At 44.1% G+C, this 24,072-nt stretch overlaps 1 protein-coding gene across 3 annotated transcripts in view; it reads left to right on the forward strand.

Annotated features, from left to right (window-relative positions):
- The window catches only part of LOC142210582 (putative oxidoreductase YteT), a 141,989-nt gene that overhangs the window by 44,817 nt on the left and 73,100 nt on the right, over positions 1–24,072 (forward strand). Inside the window, exons 1-7 of one of the 3 annotated variants that reach the window (XM_075279852.1) lie at positions 1,588–1,637; positions 4,863–4,947; positions 6,966–7,039; positions 9,091–9,150; positions 11,952–12,059; positions 16,470–16,526; positions 17,650–17,780. In XM_075279852.1, coding sequence (XP_075135953.1) covers positions 1,626–1,637; positions 4,863–4,947; positions 6,966–7,039; positions 9,091–9,150; positions 11,952–12,059; positions 16,470–16,526; positions 17,650–17,780 — 527 coding nt within the window. In that variant the 5' untranslated portion in view covers positions 1,588–1,625. Of the gene's footprint in view, positions 1–1,587; positions 1,638–4,862; positions 4,948–6,965; positions 7,040–9,090; positions 9,151–11,951; positions 12,060–16,469; positions 16,527–17,649; positions 17,781–24,072 lie in introns of those variants that run through there. The other 2 variants (XM_075279851.1, XM_075279853.1) reach the window with 2 other exon arrangements.

The raw sequence follows: 24,072 nt of genomic DNA on the forward strand, positions 1-24,072 counted from the left end.
ACCAGTCCAGTGATACCCGATGTACTAGCAAGGCTGTATTTCGTATTACCCCATATACCACCAGAACAATATTCAGTAATACTCCATTTACCATCATTACAGTATTCATTATTACCCCATTTGACACTATGATAGTATTCAATAATACCCCATTTACCAGCAGGACATATTCACTATTAACCGATTTACCACCAGGACAGCCTGGATCATTCAAGGTGCCTAGAAACCTCACTTAGGGATTTTAGACCATGTTGATACAGTCTGATTCATCACTGTAGGCGGCACGTCCATGCTGCCAAGTCTCATTTTACCACAATGTACTCTATTGATGATTTGGGACCATTGAACATATGTCCATTGTGTTACATGTGTGGAATAAGCGCTTTTTGACATGGCGTGCAATCTAGTAGATGGTAGACGATAGTTGCAGCACATCAATATACAGTATATGGTCAGCAGCAAGCTGGACTGTGACATGTAAATAATGTACATGTGGTATCAATGTGTAGCATACCAGTACACCATTCGTATGGCATATACTAAAGTACGACCCCACCTTCTGAGTGATATACAAGGAATTGGGATTCCTCATCTGTCCAGTTTTTGTGAGCCTCTGCCCACTGTAGACATCTTGAAACCGCTTATAGATATAGCTCATCCACCCCAAGTTTGGCTGTATATCTCCAGATACTCCTCTGCCCTCTACTGTTGTAATATATGGTTATTTGATCAATTTACAGTCTGCCTTATCCAGTACGGCCATTTTTCTGTGATCTTTCTCACTTACAAGGTTTTTTTTTTTTTTTTTACAAAGTTGCAATTCGCCTTTTTCTTTTGTGTGTAATTTTCTGTAAATCTTACGACAAATTTCTGTAAAATTCAAGTTTCCGAGATACTCAAACCACCCCGTCTGGTACCAACAATCTTTCTACAAAGTCAATCCGGTCATCAACAAATAAAATAAATCTATTCTAAAACTTAATATATTATTATTCTAATGCTGAGTTCAACGACATCTAGTAAACTATGTGTCCCCATGACCTATCCATTAAGAAATATCCGATAGTGTTTAATAAAAATTTATACCAAAATAATTTATTAATGCAGTCGCCAGATATAATAAAAAGATAGAACATTTGCAAATTACATAAAATGCATTAAATACACACAAAAAAAATCACCTCTTAAAACATGTGGCCCAACACCATTCAAGTCCTTGGCAGAGAAAGTATCAGAATTGTGGGTAGAATAAAAAAAAAAAAAAATTCTAATAATAAAAAAAAATAAATTGAAAATTGATAAAAATGATCTCTCCAGGTCTCCGTAAATCCCCAAAAAATAGAAATAGATTAAAATAATAATAGTCTCCTGCTCAAATTGCACCTTGCATCTTCTCCAAGTCTCTGAATAGCCACAGACGGTTCTTGAATTCTCTCCTGTGCTTTCTTGAATACGTGCCCCTCGCCTGAGCTGTAATGGATCCTACTTCAACTGTGTCTCCAGCAAGTGGGAGGGATATAAAGCTCTCGGAGTCCTCTGTTTGCGAGCTGGAAGGAAAAAAAAAAAACATGATGCAATATCCTTTGTTGTTTTCTAGGCATAAACCCAAAAACGAGGGCCGGTTTATGAGTTACAAGGTTATTTTCTGCTCATTCCAGCAGCGTCTTCCTGGTTCCTTTAGAAGTACAGGGCAAGGGTGATTTAGTGGGAGATAAGTCTAAAAAAGAACTAAAAAAAAATTCAGGGACTTTTATCTGGCTGGAACCAGTCTGAGACCGCAGCCAATCCCTTCTCACCAGAATTTTTTTTCTCCTAAGGAAACAATGCGTATTTCTGGAATAGAGAGGAATACTGGGGCGTAGCCGCGGCGTCAATCATGATGGCTTTATTTATAGGTGGTAAAAATAACCCCATAGACAGATCTGAGCTGTTGTGGAAAAAGAGAATGGCCTTGGCAAGAACCCTGGCTTTAATTTTAGTGGGTGCCTTTTTATGTGAGGCGTTGTACATAACATTGGACTTAGTAAAGGGCAGAGATCTGTAGCACAATAGCTCCCTCCTCCGTGCTCAGAGGGAACCGCATGGGTTTTGTGATTTACAAGACGTATTCAACAAGCTTCAGAGGTTTTTGTGCATGGTGGTGCTCTTACAGCCCTCAAAATGTCTCCGAGCCTGATATAACACAGCAGAGGAAGCCATTTTGAGGGTTTCAGAAGAATCCGTGACACGAAAGGGGAAGCGACAGAAATATTCTAGAGAAAGCAGCGCTGCCGTAGTATTAATAGAGATATTTTTCACGCCAATTTAGTGGCACAGCCATTGTGACCCTGTAGAGCCACTGTAAACCCAGATGACTTGTCCAGGTCACCTGCTACCTCTTGTGTCACCCCCTCTACCTCATAGATTGTAAGCTCTTGCGAGCAGGGCCCTCAGTCCATTGTGTGAAATTACTTTCTTTGTAATGTATCTTTCTGTCTGTATTTGAACCCTACAAATTGTACAGCGCTGCGGAATATGTTGGCGCTATATAAATAAAATTTATTATATTATTATTTAGACAGCTTCATACTTGATCCACCATCAAACTTCACATCATCTGGACCATTGGTATAATGCACCCAATAGTTCCCACCATACTAGCTGTTCACTCACTAAGAAGACCACCCCTCACTTCTAAAATATTTGCTTATATTATGTAAAATCTCATTCTATGTGTTTTATTTCCTTTCCTTGGCATTAGAGGTCATTTACATCTGTCAACCCTGGGGCCAAAAATAGACATAAAGGGAAAATTGGCCTATGATATAAACTAAGATTTTATGTGAAACCTCTAGTATTAAAAAATTGTTGATTTTATTTTAAAATTTCCATATCTGTCTATATATTTAAATATATATCATATCCTTCAATTCGCACTATGGCCACTAAGCCTAATCATAGACCGACACTTGCTAGTTGTATAGGGATTCTCATTGAAGCAGTCATCTCATTTACATTACCATTAAGACAGACATTATCACAATATGAGATAACACCTCTATAGATAACACCACTGAGCCATCATTGGTAATACATCATTGTAATACATGGGCTCTTAATGAATAAATGAGAGATGACATCTTGGTCTTGTTTTTTTAATCGTGCCTTTCAATGCCTACGATCCTTGATATGCCATGATCGCCCCATGTTGTTCTCTAGCACATTGAGTAAGATATAGGGCACGCTCTCCTGTGCTTACCTTTCATACAGGAAACCTATAGTTTTGCCTATACAACAGTAACCACAAGGCCATTAGAGGACATATAGTATAGTACATAACAAACCTAGTCTTAGGTCCTGGTATCCCAACGAGACTGCGATTTATGTGTACAGCTTTGCAACAAAAGTAGTATGGTATAAATGAGAGTCGCCATATGTCTCCCCTCTTGTACTCTGCTACACCACATATCCTTGAGCTGTTTATAATGTCAAGCGGAAGCGAAAAAGAGGAAGCGATAAGTTCCTTTGGTTTAACAGACATGTTTACGAGAGAGGTTTGCTGCGGGTGCTGACAGTGTGAATGCTGCAGTACTACAAAACAAGTATACATCTTCCAATAGACAATGGGTATATTTAGGTTTCCTAATATTTTTGTATGGAGCTGGGAATCTTAGCCAACAGTGCATGGTTCTTGGGGGTCTCACACTTGGACAGGTAACTCATTTATGCTTGGTTGGTGTTCCACCGACATTACACCCAGGGTTCAATAGATTGGTTTGGAAACCGAGCTCTGTCCCCTTACCTAGCACATAGGAGTGTGGCGGCAGCTGGTACTGCACTTTTGTCATGTTCACCCACACTCATTGGGTGGATTTATTAAGACTGACATTTAGTATGACAATTTTGACAATTCCCGGGGCCACTGGAGGATTTGCCTCATTTATGGCAAGGCGCACACAAAGCCATGGACAGCATAAAAGAGACAAACATTTTGGTCCAGAAAACTGATGTCCAAGGCATGACTACATGGGTACTACAGTACAGGGACAGCTGTGCAACTGCCACCATTGGAGGTTGAGGTATGAGTGTATAAAACTAGTAGGGTCAATAACATTCAGGCCAAGGCCCCACGATCTGGAAACACATTTTTTTTTGTTGTTGCATACTTTGCTGTTTTTTTGAGCCAAAGCCAAGGATGACTATGATAGGAATGGGAAATACATAGGAAGTTCTTATACTTCTACATACTGCTTAATCCACTCCTGGATTTGGCTCAAAATCTGCACCATAAGGGCTCGTTCACACATATGGGGCAAGAGGGGGCGGATTTTGGCGCTGAATCCTCCTCAAAATCTACCCCCTCACAATAGAAGTCTATGCAGACTGTTAGCATTATTTTTCCCGTTAGCGGTTTGTTCTCGCTTGTGGAAAAAAGTGGAAAGCTGCCCTTTCTTCAGGTGGATTCCATGGCTCATTCAGCCCCGGCGTCCGCCTCGAGGCCATTCATTTGGGCCTACTCCAGAGCGGGAAGCCACGACTGTCGGAAGCTGTGACAGTTGCATCAGGCACATTTTGGTCCTATTCTGATTCGGCTTCCTGCGTCAAAATAAGGACCAAAATACGCCATCCTAGGCCCCTTGTGAATGGGACCTTAAAAGCTGTGTTTCTGCAGTGTGGGACCACAGCCTCAGCCTTTCAGATTTCTACTCAGCTGAATTTCCTACTTATTTATCCTTGTATAGTTTTCTGCTTCTGATTTTATGTAATCTCATACAATATTGCAGTTTTGTGCTGGGAACAAGGGCCAGATTATCAGATTTTCCGGATTATCTGGATTATTATAAAAGAAATCTCTCTTATTTTATTTCCATATTTATTGCCAGATTGTCGGAGTTGCCGATCCCCTGTCACCTGCCAAAGAAACCATTAAGATGATGCATCGTATAGATGAAGATAAATATTTTGATGGTAAGTATACTTAGAATTGTACATAGAAATGTCTGTTGTGAATGACTGCGGGTTACACCACCTAACCTCCTTACCTGAAAGGATGCAAGTTCAGTCACCTGGAATCCTCTTTACTGTTCCTGAGGCATAAAGTAACCTGAGAATTGTGGTTTCCCTATCATTTGCATTATTGTTAAATTCCAGTCCATTTTAATTTGACATTGGCAAAATATACAGTATCTTCTGTATTGTTCCATTGTATAGGGCTCAGTGCACACTTGTTATGAATTCTGCTCATAACTGAGTCATGGCAGCATAGCATCATTTTTCGAATAAATTCGGGTGAACCGTAACAGATCCCAGGCCTAAGCCTTGGCCTAAGACTGTCATATCTCCCAACTGTCCCGGATTCTGCTGGACATTCCCGGATTCAGGGTCCTGTCCCGCAGTCCCGGATTTTTTTTTTTTTTTTTTTAATGTAGATTGTGAGCCCCACATAGAGCTCACAATGTACATTTTTCCCTATCATTATGTCTTTTTTGGAATATGGGATGGAAATCCATGCAAACACGGGGAGAACATACAAACTCCTTGCAGATGGTTTTATGCCCTTGGCGGGATTTGAACACCAGGACTAACCACTGAGCCACCGTGTGGCCCCTCCGCAGTCCCGGATTCTGTGGGACATTCCCCTATTCCAGGTTGTGTCCTGTGGTTCCAGTCGGTGGGAGGTTTGTCCGGAGGACGCAGACAAGTTGAATACACAGGCGAGTGAAGTAGGAGATGTCATCAGCTTCTTTTTTACCGCTGTGCTCCAGCTCCTGGAGGTATAGGCGCGATGTAATGACATAATTCACATCGCACCTACAACTCCGTGAGTGAGACTGCAGACAAAGCTGCAGGGGATCAAGGGAAGGTGAGTATCTCTATTTTTCATGTTAAACCTTGAGGGCAAATTGAGGGGGGAACATAATGAAGGGGGCCCATGAAACTAGGCGCAGATGGGGGGGGATGACATGAAACTAAGGGGCAGATATGAGGGAGCGGAGATGAAACTGGGGGCAGAGATGGAGGGGAGGACATGAAACTAGGGGCAGAGATGGAGGGAGGACATGAAACTGGGGGCAGAGATGGAGGGGGGACATGAAACTGGGGCAGAGATTGAGGGGGGACATTAAACTGGGGACAACTGGAGGGGGACATTAAACCGGGGAGTAGCTGGAAGGGGACCTGTATGCCTCTAGTTGCCCCCAGTTTAATGTCACTGTCCAGCTACCCCTGCGGATTAATGTCCCCTTCCAGCTGCCCAAGTTTAATATCCCCATGTAGTTGCCCCCAGTTTAATGTCCCACTTCATCTGCCATTAATTTATTGTCCCCCTCCAACTATTACCACTGTTTAATGTCCCCCTCCAGCTGCTCCAGTTTCATGTCCCCTCTAATTTAAACTGGGGCAACAGGAGAGGGACTTAATACTGTGGGGCAGTTGGAAGGGAGCATTATAATGTGGAGAATGTGCACATGAAAAATGAATGAGAATGGGCGGAGTCAATATAAAACTGGGCGGAGCTAAATTAGCAGCGGCATGCATAGCGTGCTGCACATTTTGTCCCTCTTTCTGTTCTTCAAAAGTTGGGAGGTATGGCCTATATTCATGTGTTGTGGCTGTTCTGCATCAATCTATTACCTACAATACAATGACAACATGTGAACACAGAGTTTTCCTCCTTGTAAACTAAAGTCAAGTAAGACACATTAGCTTTTTTTTTTGTAACAGAGATTACAATACTGTGTTGAATCTGATACATAACAGTCACCAGCCGCACCCAACAAACTCCTTTTTCTTACCCCAAACACCATTTTCATTGTAAAAACTAGCACCGTTTACTATATTCTTGCAGTGTAGTCTGATGCAAATGTGAACAGAGGCGACTTATATCATAGCTGCCATCAAGTGGACTTGTATTTAGCTTTGCTGACTCGTGCATTGTAACGCAAAATATTTTACGGATAGCCAAATAATAAATGCTTTTTCTGCAGACTGGAGAGAAGCTGCAAAACTTGAAAAATTTGCTGATGCAGTGATAATCGCAACCCCGGACAAATTACATAAGGTATATGTACAGAAATCTAGCCCCACGTATTAGTCATGATGCTAAGGCAGGTGCAAGGAGGAGGCTTTGTAATGAGGCCCCTGCACTTCTCACTGGGTGCACTATGAGCATCTGCTGTAGGCCAAATTCCCTTTCATATCTTCCATCTCCCAGGGTGACCTTAATACATCTCCTCTTGTGAAATGCCAACCAGATGGCACACAAATGTATTCGACAACCCCCAACCCTGCACCTGCACTAGCGACCCTAGAACAACCATTGTCATTCTTAGGCTACCTTTACATGCACCAGTTTTGTGTGTTGGGATTTCATTGCATTGTACAGTTATTTATTTTTTATAATATTCCTAAATCTAATAAATACATGTAACAATATATTACTTTACGTTTTTCTAGTCATTGTTTGGAAATATTTGCAAAAGCAAAAAACTAAATTATTATTATTATTATTATTATTTATTATTATTTATTTATATAGCACCATTAATTCCATGGTGCTTTACATTTGGGGGTTACAAACAATACACAGAATATACAGGTAGATACAATGTTAACAATGACCGACTGGCACAGTGGGGTAGAGGGCCCTGCCCGCGAGGGCTTACAATCTATGAGGGGCTTACAATCTATGAGGGGCTTACAATCTCTCTTAGTATGATAAAAATATTTTACTGATAATCCTTTACATGCTGCATTGTAAACATGAGAATCTGTACACATTTCCACTACAGAGTCTGTGGTTTTGTCACCATACATACATTGGTTATCAATATGGACATTCATTATTCTTTAGATGCCGTTATAATGCTCTCTCCATTGGGACCCCTTTATAATGTAGACCCCATGGGCCCAACCCTTTATAAAGCTCTCCCTAGTCCCCCCATTATAATACTTTCCCTAGTGTCCCCCACACTTTATAATACAGTCCCCAATAGTCGCCACACTTTGTAAGGCTCATTACCTCTCCGCCATATATAATATATAATATCCACCATATAGTAGCTGTGACATGTAAATAAAACATAATGAATTACTTAGATCTTTTCCATGGAGCTCTGTGCAGATTCTCCTCTTATCCTGCCCCAGACATTACTAACAGCTGCCTGAATGATGGAGGTGGAGGCTGAAATGGTCGCCATCTGGTGCTCTGTAATGACATCCGCCATAACATGCTCAGCCTTAAGGCCAGACATTGTAGAAAAGCTGCAGATTTTGCTGTGGTTTTATGAGCCAAAGCCAAGAGTGGTTTCAAAAGGATTCAGTAATATGTAGGAAGCTCTTGTATGTCTTACTTCTGCTAAATCCACTTTTGGCTCTGGCTCGAAAAAACACATCGAAATCTGCATAAAAAAATACAGCTCTGTGGCAACTTGTGGCCTCAGCCTAAGACGCCATGACTGAGAGGGCATCCAATGTGGGGCCGAGTCTTCAGCAGGATGCAAGTCCGTGTGACATCCTAGTGTCATCCCAGTGCATTCTGTGATGCATTCAGGTTTATGGGGGCTTCCGATCCGTTCCAATGACACAGATGACTATAGAGCAGGTCCTATCTTGCTTCTCGTCATCAGAACAAATCAGAATCCCGCATAGACGTGAATGAATCACAGAATGCACTGACATGTCACCGTGTCCTCTTTTGCAAACTTGGCCCCACATCGGATGCGCACTCAGTCATGGGTTCATGCATGGGGTCTTCCCCCTAAAACCTGTGCCATGTCACAAGATGTTATTAGTAAGGTCTGTGACCTGTGACCCTACAACTTGCTGGCGTGAAAGTGTTGTGTCACTCTTCTTAATGTCATTCTTCTTCATTCTTTAACTTGGAGACTTTTCCTTGCAGGGTCCACCTATGACGCTGATGATTTTAGTTTTTTCTTTATTATCAGCTATATCGGCTTTCAATAGGCCGCACCCATACCTATACCCATACCTTACAGTAGACATCGTTCTTCTCTAACACACTTTATCATGCCCATATTTTTAGACCTTTGGTGCTGCTTTGTTTCTTTAACTGTATCTTTGTATATTTATGTCTACATTGTCTGTTTCCAGGATCCAGCTATAGCATTTGCAAAGAAGGGATATCATATTCTTCTGGAAAAGCCCATGGCTGTAAGTAATTATATTATGCACTTTTTTGTAATCTTTGCAATTTTAGAGAAAAATTAGAGATTCTCTGGCCATAGCAGATTAGGTAATCCCCTTTTACATGCTGCATCACCTATACTGCCACCTATTGGTTAGATCTATATCAGATTTTTTTTCATTCCCTGACATATACGGTAATCAGAAATTATTCTAGGCCTCATTTTTCGAAACTGCCTCACAGGAACGCGGTCTGTATAGCTGCCGGCAACCAGTGAAAACTCAGTTTCTAGTTCTTATTCTGCTGTGGAAAATGAGGGATCACACCGTGACTGAGTAACGTAGACAGTGTGATAAATGAGGCCTTCTGGATCCACTGCTTTTGGTCCTACCTCTATGTATTTGGTAGAACATGCCATGCTTGTTTTTCTCTCACATTTGTACAGTGTTCACACATTCTGGATTTGTCGCGGATTTGTGGTGCAATTTCTGAACTGCAGTGTACAGTACAGTGCAATTGGATGAAGTGTTCCAAACCCCCATAGCAGGCCGAAGCAAAAACGCACAGTGCTTTTAACAGAAAATGGACTTTCTTGTTCAACTATATCTATAGGGAAACCTCTGGCGTTTCTTTTAGGTGTAATTCACATGCTGCGATTTCCGAAACCACAATGGATATCTTTTTCGCAATGTGTGGATGGGATTTGGTAGATTTTCAGTGACTGTAAAATACCGCCTTTTTTTCCATGGCCAAACTGGCACAAGGACTAAATCTGTCGGACATACCTGTGCCAGAATGGAAATCTATGTCAGCTAGGAAGTGGCATAGACTGCATGGTGCCACGAAATTTGCTTGACTATTACTATATCAGCCAGGCTGAGACATCCCCGTCTTGGCTTGTCCCGATCTCCACCCTGCAGAATGTGGCGGACAAGGTGCAGATCGCTGCTGAAGGTGTACATTTGGTGCAAGAAAGGGCAGCTCGATATCATCCCTCTACGCCGGCTTTCTGGTGTAGAGGGAATGATGAATTCCCCCCACTTTGTGTTTCCGGCCTTAGACACATAATGGACTCACAAAGAATAGGCCTCATCATTTTACCATAAGGTTCAAAGGACTGTTCTGCTGCATTTTATTGTGGGTGAGATTTCCATTAATTAAGTAAATGCTACAAACAACAGATGGCCCATTACTAGTCCGACATTCCCAGCATATAAAGGGACTATTGTAGTCTCCGTATACATGTACGTAGATTGCAGAAGTAAAATCGTTCCTGAAGGGACCTTGTGCTCATAACATAAAATCTCTTTTTATATTTTCCTCTTTATTTAAAAAAAGGGAAAAAACTAAATTCTGGATAACCATAGTTAAAATTAATCTTAGGGTGCATTCACACGGAGATTCGGTGGTGAAAAAAAAGCCTCCCATTGACTTCAATGGGTTCCTTAAAAAGGAAGTCAATGGCCGCAAAATCACGGCCGCAAAATAACGCGGCGTATACGATCCTAACTCCCATTGAAATCAATGGGAGCTTTTACGGCGCGCAAACTCTGATACGCTGTATACGTGCCAGATCACGCTGCACGTTACTCCGTGTGAAGGCTCCCTAACTAAGCTTTACTAGGAAGATTTGTTCCTTACCCAACATTGGTGATTTATATAGATATAGTGAATGCCAATTGAGGGGGGGGGGTGTTATATCAAATAGCTATAGCTCCAGTTTTATATCACCTAGAAAAGTCCTCCTGGTGTCATTTCAAAGCTGAGAATTTCGGCTTTCATATGCTACCAGTACTGCTAACAAAAATAAGGAAACCACTTGGTTAAGGCCCCACATTGTGGAAACGCAACTCTTTTTGTTGCACATTTTGCTGCAGATTTTTTGAACCAGAGTCAGGAGTGTTAGGAATGGAAAGTATAAAGGAAGCTCATATGCTAAAAGATTGTGCAATAGGTTAATAAAGTATATTACAAATGTTCAGCATACCTATCCATATATAGGAAAAATTGTGAAACAACAACTACACTTTACCAGTATAATGGAGTAATATGAAAAGACCCATATTATAACTGCTAGTGATATGCTTTAGTACAACTAGTGTACAGTAGTATTTGCAACTACCAGGAGTTGGTGGGCCACTTATGTGGGGCCCTATAGCCAGGGGTAAATCTACCTTTTTTGGCGCCTGCGGCGGATGACAGAAAGCCGCCCCCCCCCGGGAGAAGGGGGCAGAGCGAAGGGGGGCGTGGCAGAGCGGCATTAGCAGGCGGAGAGCAGGCAGGGAGAGGACCTGCTCTCTGCCTGAGCGTGAGGGGAGGCCGCTGGAGCAGCGCTGCGTTCACAGGGCCTCCCCAATCCACCGCTCGCTTCCCGTGCCGGGCTGCCGAGACGGTGACGCTAAGCCAGTCCAGGACAGCTTGTCCTGGACTGGCTTAGGTAAGCAAAAATGCCGCCCCCCCCCCCCCCCCCCGGGCCCTGGCATAGCGCCGCCTAAAGCGGTCGCTTCAGGTCGCCTCATGGGAGGTGCGGCGCTACCTATAGCCACACATTGCCCCCAAGCCCCTGATAATATATAATGTAAATGTTCTGCAAAACAGAGTTTGCATCCAAAAATTGAGTCTGGTTTGGAAAGTTGACATTTCAGGGAGTTTCTTTGCAAGCATAGTATAGTGCAGCGATTTCCCTTACACACCTTCACCAGACTCCGCACATTACACTGTTATTATACACCAAGGAGCAGTGTCTGTGGTTTTCTTTTATTTTTTTTATTATATACATGAGTTCGGAAGCAATGCATATACTTTTTTTTCCCTTATGTCCCATTAGGTCACCCCTGAAGACTGTTGTGAAATAGTGAACGCTTGCAAAGAAAATGGCGTCATACTGGCTGTAGGACATGTCATGCGATATCATCCAGTTTCCAGGAAAGTAAAGGTAACTTTCTTGAGTCGCATTTTCATTATCCTCGCTTGCAGACATTTTTCTATGTTTTTTTTTTTTTCTAATTGTTTATTTAAGGAATTTTTAACAATAAAAGGTACAACAGGTTTGATAACCAGCATTATTTAAAAAAAAAGAGAACAAACAAAAAAAGGGAGAATGCCATTAAGGGGACAGTGCAAATGCGATAATGAAATCAACATAGGTCATCAAAACAAACAAAAACACATTACACAATCAGGGCTCGTTCACATCTGCGCCCGGTCTCCGTTCTGCAGGTTTCAGTTTCCTGCACAAAGCAGAGGCAGGAGACGGAAACCTGCAGGACTCTTTTTCACCCATTCATTTGAATGGGTTTGAAAGATGTCCGGCCATGGGTGGCGGTGAGCGTTTTATGCTCTCCGCCGCAAAACCATTTTTTTTAAACCGGACACAGAGTCGGACATGCAGTACTCTGTGTCCGGTTTAAAAAAAAACGGTTTCACGGCGGAGAGCATAAAACGCTCACCACTGCTCACGGCCGGACCCGGTCTGACAGCTTTCTGTCTTCTGCATGCAGAAGACGGAAACCACAGAACGGAGACCGAACGCTAGTGTGAACCTAGCGTCAGAAAGACAAGGGGGACAACAGTAGACAAAGACAGGACAAGACAGGAGACAGATGGAGAACACCAGTAAGGAAAGACAGGGAGAGTTCAATAGACCATTGATTCAAATAGTCTGAGTTGCCCAGAAAGCGTCCCACAGATTCCAAATGGCGTGAAACCGCTCCTCCTCATTATTAAGGACAGCGGTTAAGTATTCCAGAGAGCGCGCATTCCTGATCCTGCAGTATAGTTCTTCTAGGGATGGGGGGCCGGTTGGCGCCAATACTTGGCTATCAGACATCTAGCAGGCGTCAAAAGAGATAAAAAGAGACGAAGGGCAGGCATGCTCAACTTGACAGGTGGGAGATGAAGTAGAAATGTCCTAGGAGAAAGGGGAAAACGTTCCCCCATCACTCGATCCAGGAGGTCCTGAACCTGGCACCAGAAGGGAACTAGGGAGGGACAGGACCAAAATAGGTGGAAAATATGGGCGGGGCAGGCACCGCAGCGCCGCCATTTTTCTATGTTTAGCAACTCTTTTCTAGTTTTTTGTTAAATAATGCAACTTTTACAAAGTCATATTGGAACATGCACCAAAAACTTGGGTCATCTCATCCCATTCATCTTCAGATATTGCTCGCCAAGAGGAAAGTTTAGGAAGGAAACCTCTGTATGGCTGTATTCACACAGAGTAACGCCAGGCGTTTTTTTTGTGTTTTTTGCACATAGCGCCGTGTTAGCACCGTGTTAACGCCGGTCAACGCCACCGCAAAATAGCGCGCCGTTAACGCCGCGTATACGCAGCGTTAACGCGGCGCTATGTGCAAAAAGCACACAAAAAACGCCTGGCGTTACTCTGTGTGAACAACAACAAAAATTGAGGAATCCAAAAAAATAATAAAAATATATATATTTATTGAAAAAGCAATAAAAAACATACAAAACATATAACATACAATGGAGGGCAACACAGAGGGGTCCGACTGTAGAAAAACAGTCCGACAGAACCGTACCCCTCTCACTATTGATGAACCAGAGAGTTTCTCCCTATATATATGGTGTATAATCCTAATTAATCAATCCCTTATAGAAATAAATAAATACACTGCACCAATATAATGCACATATGTATAATAAACAAAGTGCATAAAAATATACATATAAACCTCCAAAGGAGTATAACCCCTATAACACAATCCCCAAAATTGGGGTATATTATACGTATAATGAGGAGTAACTAGTTTAAGAGGTGAATAGGAGGTATAACAATGAAAGTCATAGGTCCAAAATCAATACATACCCAAAGACATTTTGGCAGTGTAAGTAAACCATAAGGGGTTAACCCCGGAACAACAAGAGTGAGGGAACCAAGACACCCCGACGCGCGTTTCGCCTTAGCGTGGCTTCATCAGGAGAAACTCATATAGGGAGAAACTCTCTGGTTCATCAATAGTGAGAGGGGTACGGTTCTGTCGGACTGTTTTTCTACAGTCGGACCCCTCTGTGTTGCCCTCCATTGTATGTTATAAGTTTTGTATGTTTTTTATTGCTTTTTCAATAAATATATATATATTTTTATTATTTTTTTGGATTCCTCAATTTTTGTTGTTGTTTAGTTGAATTAGTTTTGAGGTTATTTATTTATTATTTGATGGATAAATTTGGTTGGTTGTTACTCTGTGTGAATACAGCCTATATGTGGCTAGCTATATAAATCTTCTTGCATTATATACTTGTTGTTTGTTTATCCTGATAGGATCCGTTCTGACTAATGGGCAGGTGCACAGGGAATTATGGTGTGATCTTTCCTCCTTGACTGTCGACCTTTGCACTGTTAGTTGCGTTCCCTGTTATTAAATGCCAGGATCAGTTTGCGGTCTGTAAAGGATTAATGTCATTACTATATTATCTAGTTAATATGTTCCATATAAAACACTGGAATCTACTTCTATGGGGGTGGTTATGAGGCTGGAATAATAGGCATCAGCATAGGCTGGCATGAGCTATGTGTATTGCCAGTTTTGACCTCAGGAGACCATGAACCTGTGTAATAACATGACATGGACAGGATAGATTTTTCTCCTCAAAATGGTCTCCATTCACTAACTACAAGCTAAGATCTTGAAAATCGTGACAAATTGATGCACAAAATATATTAGTAAGTTACATAACCTTAAAGGTGGTGACTGGGCTTATTTTATTTATGGCCTAACCTCAGGATAGGCCATACATATATGATTAATAAGGGGCTGATACCAGAGCCCCGTACCGATCACCTGTACAGAGCTGCTTTTGACACCCAACCAATACACAATACATTTCCAGAAGCAGAAAACACCATCCATTGTCTAGCGTCCCGGCCCCTTTACATTGAAATCAGTGGGAGCTTAGCTGTAGCAAAGGCGCTGGGTCACTATACAGTGGACAGAGCTTTCTTATTGTTTACAAGAAGCGTGCCAGAAGCTACTCCATACAGATGATCTGTCAGGGGCCAGTTGTCAGCCCCTTATCAATCATATATTTATGGCCTATCCTCAGGATAACCCCTTTAATGCTTGACTTGAGTTTCTGACTTTTGAGAATGAGAGAACGTTATGGAACACTTTCTCCTCTACACACGGTGTGCAGTTTATAGCATCTTTTTTCCATCCAGCAGTTCAGGGAGATAGAGCTTTCAGATGGGAAAACTGCTAAATAATGCTAAATATTAATCATATATTGACCAATTAGCCTCTGCCCGTGACTTCATTTGTGTATTGTTGGCATCGATGATCCGCCTACATTCAGCAAATTGCTGCCATCGATGGTTTGGTTGCTCCGGCGTTTCAGCAGCTCTTAAGCTGTCCTGCTGCTGAACTTATTCCTCAAGCCGTGCCTGTAATTGTTCCGGCATCTCAGCAGCTCGCTGGGACGCCATATAATGAGCGTGTTGTTGGCGTTGATAATCCACCTGCTCCGGCGTTTTGGCAGCTGTCAAGCTGGCCTGCCACTAAACTTGTTCCTTGTGCTGTGCCCGTGATTGTTTTGGCATCTCAGCAGCTTGCTGGGACGCCATATAATGAGTGTGTTGTTGGCACCGATGATCCCTGTCATCTGCGCTTGAGGAGAATTTTGTTGACTTCTGGCTTCCTTCATAGCTGTCGTTGTTTTAGAGTTTTGCAATAAATTAGATTTTCTTTTTCCCGGCATGTTTAAAAGTAGTAAACTGCTAATTTGGATTAAAGGTGTTTTCCCATCCAGTGTGTCAGCATGTTGCCTGGAGCTGAACAGATAATATGCAAGTGTATGTACACAAACCACTGAGGGTTAGCTGAGTGTTTACATATAGAGATAACAGACCTGGCTTTATCAGAAGTGCTAAGCAGTATAATATAGTATGTGAACATAAATTCATAACAGTCGTAAAGCCATGTCATTTACCGGGATAAAAAGTAGCCTATATGTTAATCGAGGTTACAATCTATCTATGTGCCATATTTCATTCAAATCCTTTCAACACAAACTTTCACATTTATAATATTATTAGGATTACACAAGTAATTAATGTTACAAAGTCTTGTAATGTTCTGAATGTGGGCAATGGTTGCTTCTTGTGGACATGCTTTTCCTTTGGACCTAGTAAATGTACTATACTGAGCGCTAATATGGCGGTATATTCCAGCTGTAGTGATTCACCAGAATAATATTTAGATAAAGGATTTGACATCCTGATACGTCTCTAAGGTAAAACATCCTCATTATAAAAGATGATCTAGAAGCGCTGACTGCCTGCTGCATCTCAGTAGACCTCATTAATCCGTTTTGTCCCTATTTTTAGGAGTTGTTAGATTCTGGTGTTATCGGAGATATCGTACACATTCAACACATGGAGCCTGTGAGTATTTCACCGGGAGACTGTTGACATGTAAGAGTCTAATTAAAAGGGAATCATAGAGGAAACTTCCATCAGTCATGATTCATGTAAATGTACAGAAATAAGAGTCTTTTTCCATTTACATTTTTCGCCCCTCAGCACCATTTTTCTTTAATTTACCTTGCGTTGCTAAGGTAAATGAGGCCTAAAGAGGTTTTTGAGCTTTCAACCTCCTTCCATGGTCATACAATCTGCACCACACTTTATGGAATTGCAACTTGGGCATCACTTGGTTAATGTGAGAGCTCATTGTAGAAATAACAGAACCCCCATCCAGAATCAATAATGGAGAATGTCTCTGTAAAGCTAGTTGCACACGATGTGTGCTAACCAACGGCCATTAATGAACGTCACAAGAGGCGCACGGGGGACACACAGATGTCGCCCGTGTATCAGTCATACTTCCACGGTCCCTTTCATTCAATGAATAGGAGCCACAGAAGCAGGGCTGCAAAATCGGTCAGGAATAGGACCGGTTCCATATTTTGCGGCCTAGACTGTCAGCCTGCACATGTCCATGTAATTCACGGCCACGTGTACGAGATAGCATACTGACCATACATATTGTCATGTGCAAGGGAGCAAAGCCTATGGTTATTGTCCTTGTGCTGTCAGTGTTTTCCTTGGACAACACATGGGCACTTGGAAAAAAAAACTGGTCTGAATAGACCAAAATCAAAGTGCTTGGTTCTGAAATAAAAAAACTGAAGCATGTCTTGTTCTGTCTATTTTCTGGACTGAAGATGTTAATTCAAATCAATGGATCTGTGAAAGACACTGGCACCAGTACTACAGCTCAGCTCTCATTGACAGATCCGTCTAATGACGACAACAATGGATCACCAGGGACACAATTGACTATTATTTGGTTCATCGGGTACAAGTTGCTTTCTTTCTAACATCACCAGACAAAAAGTTGTATCTGTAGGAATTATTCATCCACCGTTGTAGGCAGACTGTTCCAGAAGCTTTGCACAAAGACCCTGACGCAGATGTGAATGTAGCCTAAGTTATACTTGGCCTGTAATAAATCTATTGTACTGATATGTTTGTTTTTATTTTGTTTTGTGACCTATGTATGAAGGTTGGATATTGGCATTTTGCTCATTCATTTGTGCGAGGAAACTGGAGGAATGAAGAAGAAAGCACTTTTTCCCTTCTTGCAAAGTCCTGCCATGATATTGATCTGATATGTTACTGGATGGGAAGTCAAAGGTATAGCTTTGTATTAGATATGTTATATGGATAGTTAGTAAATAGAGGTGAGCGAACGCTATTCGAAACAGCCATTTCAAATAGCACGCTCCCATAGAAATGAATGGACAGAGCCGGCACACGGGGGGTTAAGCGGCCGGCTGCCGGCAAAGTCGGCGTGTCGGCCGCTTCCATTCATTTCTATGGGAGTGTGCTATTAGAAATGGCTGTTTCGAATAGTGTTCGCTCATCTTTATAGTAAACTTTACATACACAAATGTAAATTCGCTCTCTTACGTTTACTGTCAAGTTATATAATATGTAATATATCCCACTTAATGGAATACTCCAGGTACAAATGATACATTGTGTCTAGTAAGGGGGTGCTGCATGACGCAACAAATCTCTTAGTGAGTTCCTGTGCCATTGGCCACCCCTTCAGGCACTGCAGTAGACGTAGCAGATTTTGAGTTTTGCCCTGAGTGGATGACTTTTGTGTTCATGGACATTACATCACATGAGTTAGGTGGGCATTAAAGAGGCTTTCCAGGATTACAACATGAATAGCCTCTCTGCAGGATATGCCATCAGTATCAGATTGGCAGGTGCCAACTTCAGCACCCTACAGCTGTTTTAAGGGCTTTCGGCACTCAGACAAGCACTGTGGCCTCTTTATTGCTTATATTGCTCCATACACCTGCACACCACACAATTAGTAGTGGCTGTGCCCGGTTATGCAGCTCTGTCCCCTACAAAAAACACAAGTCACAAGTCAGACTCTGATCAATTGGATATTGATGGCCTTGTCTTAGGATAGACAATCAGTATTGTGATCCTGGTAAACCCCTTTATAAGCTGAGAAGATTCCACTGCTGAGATCCACACACAGAATCCCCATCAGTCTCTGACCCTGCACCTTTACAGATCTTGACACAAATTCTTACCAAATTTGTTTACAGCTAAGGACTAGAGATGAGCGAACACTAAAATGTTCGAGGTTCGAAATTCGATTCGAACAGCCGCTCAATGTTCGTGTGTTCGAACGGGTTTCGAACCCCATTATAGTCTATGGGGAACAGATACTCGTTAAGGGGGAAACCCAAATCCGTGTCTGGAGGGTCACCAAGTCCACTATGACACCCCAGGAAATGATGCCAACACCTCTGGAATGACACTGGGACAGCAGGGGAAGCATGTCTGGGGGCATCTAACACACCAAAGACCCTCTATTACCCCAACATCACAGCCTAACAACTACACACTTTACACACTCAATACCACCTCTCTGACAGTAGGAAAACACCTTGAAACATGTGTATTTGGCACTTGCAGTGAGGAGAGCTTGTCACCAGCAGTGAATTTGGCCCTTGTAGTAAGTTGAGGTTGGCACCAACATTTGTTTTGAAAATCAGGGTGGATTGAGCCTCTAACCAGCAGAGTTTGGGCAAATTCATGGTGGAGGGAGCCTCTAAACACCCCAGTTTGGGCAAATTCATGGTGGAGGGAGCCTCTAAAAACCCCAGTTTGGACCAATTCATGGTGGAGGGAGCCTCTAACCAGCCCAGTTTGGACCAATTAATGGTGGAGGGAGCCTCTAACCAGCCCAGTTTGGACCAATTCATGGTGGAGGGAGCCTCTAAACAGCCAAGTTTTGGGAAATTCATCGTGGAGGGAGCCTCTAACCAGCCCAGTTTGGACCAATTCATGGTGGAGGGAGCCTCTAAACAGCCAAGTTTTGGGAAATTCATGGTGGAGGGAGCCTCTAACCAGCCCAGTTTGGACCAATTCATGGTGGAGGGAGCCTCTAAAAAACCCAGTTTGGACCAATTCATGGTGGAGGGAGCCTCTAAACAGCCCAGTTTGGACCAATTCATGGTGGAGGGAGCCTCTAACCAGCCCAGTTTGGACCAATTCATGGTGGAGGGAGCCTCTAAAAAACCCAGTTTGGACCAATTCATGGTGGAGGGAGCCTCTAAACAGCCCAGTTTGGGCAAATTCATGGTGGAGGGAGCCTCTAACCAGCCCAGTTTGGACCAATTAATGGTGGAGGGAGCCTCTAAACAGCCCAGTTTGGGCAAATTCATGGTGGAGGGAGCCTCTAACCAGCCCAGTTTGGACCAATTCATGGTGGAGGGAGCCTCTAACCAGCCCAGTTTGGACCAATTAATGGTGGAGGGAGCCTCTAAAAAACCCAGTTTGGACCAATTCATGGTGGAGGGAGCCTCTAAACAGCCCAGTTTGGGCAAATTCATGGTGGAGGGAGCCTCTAACCAGCCCAGTTTGGACCAATTAATGGTGGAGGGAGCCTCTAAACAGCCCAGTTTGGGCAAATTCATGGTGGAGGGAGCCTCTAACCAGCCCAGTTTGGACCAATTCATGGTGGAGGGAGCCTCTAACCAGGCCAGTTTGGACCAATTAATGGTGGAGGGAGCCTCTAACCAGCCCAGTTTGGACCAATTCATGGTGGAGGGAGCCTCTAAACAGCCCAGTTTGGGCAAATTCATGGTGGAGGGAGCCTCTAAAAAACCCAGTTTGGACCAATTCATGGTGGAGGGAGCCTCTAACCAGCCCAGTTTGGACCAATTAATGGTGGAGGGAGCCTCTAACCAGCCCAGTTTGGACCAATTCATGGTGGAGGGAGCCTCTAACCAGCCCAGTTTGGACCAATTCATGGTGGAGGGAGCCTCTAAACAGCCCAGTTTGGGCAAATTCATGGTGGAGGGAGCCTCTAAAAAACCCAGTTTGGACCAATTCATGGTGGAGGGAGCCTCTAAACAGCCCAGTTTGGGCAAATTCATGGTGGAGGAAGCCTCTAACCAGCCCAGTTTGGACCAATTAATGGTGGAGGGAGCCTCTAAACAGCCCAGTTTGGGCAAATTCATGGTGGAGGGAGCCTCTAACCATCCCAGTTTGGACCAATTCATGGTGGAGGGAGCCTCTAACCAGCCCAGTTTGGGCAAATTCATGGTGGAGGGAGCCTCTAAAAAACCCAGCTTGGACCAATTCATGGTGGAGGGAGCCTCTAACCAGCCCAGTTTGGGCAAATTCATGGTGGAGGGAGCCTCTAAAAAACCCAGCTTGGACCAATTCATGGTGGAGGGAGCCTCTAACCAGCCCAGTTTGGGCAAATTCATGGTGGAGGGAGCCTCTAAAAAACCCAGTTTGGACCAATTCATGGTGGAGGGAGCCTCTAAACAGCCCAGTTTGGACCAATTAATGGTGGAGGGAGCCTCTAAACAGCCCAGTTTGGACCAATTAATGGTGGAGGGAGCCTCTAACCAGCCCAGTTTGGACCAATTAATGGTGGAGGGAGCCTCTAACCAGCCCAGTTTGGACCAATTAATGGTGGAGGGAGCCTCTAACCACCCCAGTTTGGACCAATTAATGGTGGAGGGAGCCTCTAACCAGCCCAGTTTGGACCAATTCATGGTGGAGGGAGCCTCTAAAAAACCCAGTTTGGACCAATTCATGGTGGAGGGAGCCTCTAAACAGCCCAGTTTGGGCAAATTCATGGTGGAGGGAGCCTCTAAACAGCCCAGTTTGGGCAAATTCATGGTGGAGGGAGCCTCTAACCAGCCCAGTTTGGACCAATTAATGGTGGAGGGAGCCTCTAACCAGCCCAGTTTGGACCAATTCATGGTGGAGGGAGCCTCTAAACAGCCAAGTTTGGACCAATTCATGGTGGAGGGAGCCTCTAAAAAACCCAGTTTGGACCAATTCATGGTGGAGGGAGCCTCTAACCAGCCCAGTTTGGACCAATTAATGGTGGAGGGAGCCTCTAACCAGCCCAGTTTGGACCAATTAATGGTGGAGGGAGCCTCTAACCAGCCCAGTTTGGACCAATTCATGGTGGAGGGAGCCTCTAAAAAACCCAGTTTGGACCAATTCATGGTGGAGGGAGCCTCTAACCAGCCCAGTTTGGACCAATTAATGGTGGAGGGAGCCTCTAACTAGCCCAGTTTGGACCAATTCATGGTGGAGGGAGCCTCTAACCAGCCCAGTTTGGACCAATTCATGGTGGAGGGAGCCTCTAAACAGCCCAGTTTGGGCAAATTCATGGTGGAGGGAGCCTCTAAAAAACTCAGTTTGGACCAATTCATGGTGGAGGGAGCCTCTAAACAGCCCAGTTTGGGCAAATTCATGGTGGAGGAAGCCTCTAACCAGCCCAGTTTGGACCAATTAATGGTGGAGGGAGCCTCTAAACAGCCCAGTTTGGGCAAATTCATGGTGGAGGGAGCCTCTAACCAGCCCAGTTTGGACCAATTCATGGTGGAGGGAGCCTCTAACCAGCCCAGTTTGGGCAAATTCATGGTGGAGGGAGCCTCTAAAAAACCCAGCTTGGACCAATTCATGGTGGAGGGAGCCTCTAACCAGCCCAGTTTGGGCAAATTCATGGTGGAGGGAGCCTCTAAAAAACCCAGCTTGGACCAATTCATGGTGGAGGGAGCCTCTAACCAGCCCAGTTTGGGCAAATTCATGGTGGAGGGAGCCTCTAAAAAACCCAGTTTGGACCAATTCATGGTGGAGGGAGCCTCTAAACAGCCCAGTTTGGACCAATTAATGGTGGAGGGAGCCTCTAAACAGCCCAGTTTGGACCAATTAATGGTGGAGGGAGCCTCTAACCAGCCCAGTTTGGACCAATTAATGGTGGAGGGAGCCTCTAACCAGCCCAGTTTGGACCAATTAATGGTGGAGGGAGCCTCTAACCACCCCAGTTTGGACCAATTATTGGTGGAGGGAGCCTCTAACCAGCCCAGTTTGGACCAATTCATGGTGGAGGGAGCCTCTAAAAAACCCAGTTTGGACCAATTCATGGTGGAGGGAGCCTCTAAACAGCCCAGTTTGGGCAAATTCATGGTGGAGGGAGCCTCTAAACAGCCCAGTTTGGGCAAATTCATGGTGGAGGGAGCCTCTAACCAGCCCAGTTTGGACCAATTCATGGTGGAGGGAGCCTCTAACCAGCCCAGTTTGGACCAATTAATGGTGGAGGGAGCCTCTAACCAGCCCAGTTTGGACCAATTAATGGTGGAGGGAGCCTCTAACCACCCCAGTTTGGACCAATTAATGGTGGAGGGAGCCTCTAACCAGCCCAGTTTGGACCAATTCATGGTGGAGGGAGCCTCTAAAAAACCCAGTTTGGACCAATTCATGGTGGAGGGAGCCTCTAACCAGCCCAGTTTGGACCAATTAATGGTGGAGGGAGCCTCTAACCAGCCCAGTTTGGACCAATTAATGGTGGAGGGAGCCTCTAACCAGCCCAGTTTGGACCAATTAATGGTGGAGGGAGCCTCTAACCACCCCAGTTTGGACCAATTAATGGTGGAGGGAGCCTCTAACCAGCCCAGTTTGGACCAATTCATGGTGGAGGGAGCCTCTAAAAAACCCAGTTTGGACCAATTCATGGTGGAGGGAGCCTCTAAACAGCCCAGTTTGGGCAAATTCATGGTGGAGGGAGCCTCTAAACAGCCCAGTTTGGGCAAATTCATGGTGGAGGGAGCCTCTAACCAGCCCAGTTTGGACCAATTAATGGTGGAGGGAGCCTCTAACCAGCCCAGTTTGGACCAATTCATGGTGGAGGGAGCCTCTAAACAGCCAAGTTTGGACCAATTCATGGTGGAGGGAGCCTCTAAAAAACCCAGTTTGGACCAATTCATGGTGGAGGGAGCCTCTAACCAGCCCAGTTTGGACCAATTAATGGTGGAGGGAGCCTCTAACCAGCCCAGTTTGGACCAATTAATGGTGGAGGGAGCCTCTAACCAGCCCAGTTTGGACCAATTCATGGTGGAGGGAGCCTCTAAACAGCCCAGTTTGGGCAAATTCATGGTGGAGGGAGCCTCTAAACAGCCCAGTTTGGGCAAATTCATGGTGGAGGGAGCCTCTAACCAGCCCAGTTTGGACCAATTCATGGTGGAGGGAGCCTCTAACCAGCCCAGTTTGGACCAATTAATGGTGGAGGGAGCCTCTAAAAAACCCAGTTTGGACCAATTCATGGTGGAGGGAGCCTCTAAACAGCCCAGTTTGGGCAAATTCATGGTGGAGGGAGCCTCTAACCAGCAGAGTTGGTGGAAATCAGGGTGGAGGGAGCCTCTAACCAGCAGAGTTGGGGGAAATCAGGGTGGAGGGAGCCTAGTATTAGCAGAATTGTGCAACGCTTATGGTGGATGAGTATGAGGATGCGGAGGAATTGGAGAGGTTGAGTACAGACATGGAGTTTCATGTTGGGGTGCTTTACACAGGTGGGCACAAAAATGACGGCTCTACCCAGTGGTGGTTCATTTTTATCAAAGTGAGCCGGTCGGCACTCTCAGCTGAC

Source organism: Leptodactylus fuscus, chromosome 6, assembly GCF_031893055.1.
Source record: "Leptodactylus fuscus isolate aLepFus1 chromosome 6, aLepFus1.hap2, whole genome shotgun sequence".
Classification (NCBI taxonomy): domain Eukaryota; kingdom Metazoa; phylum Chordata; class Amphibia; order Anura; family Leptodactylidae; genus Leptodactylus; species Leptodactylus fuscus.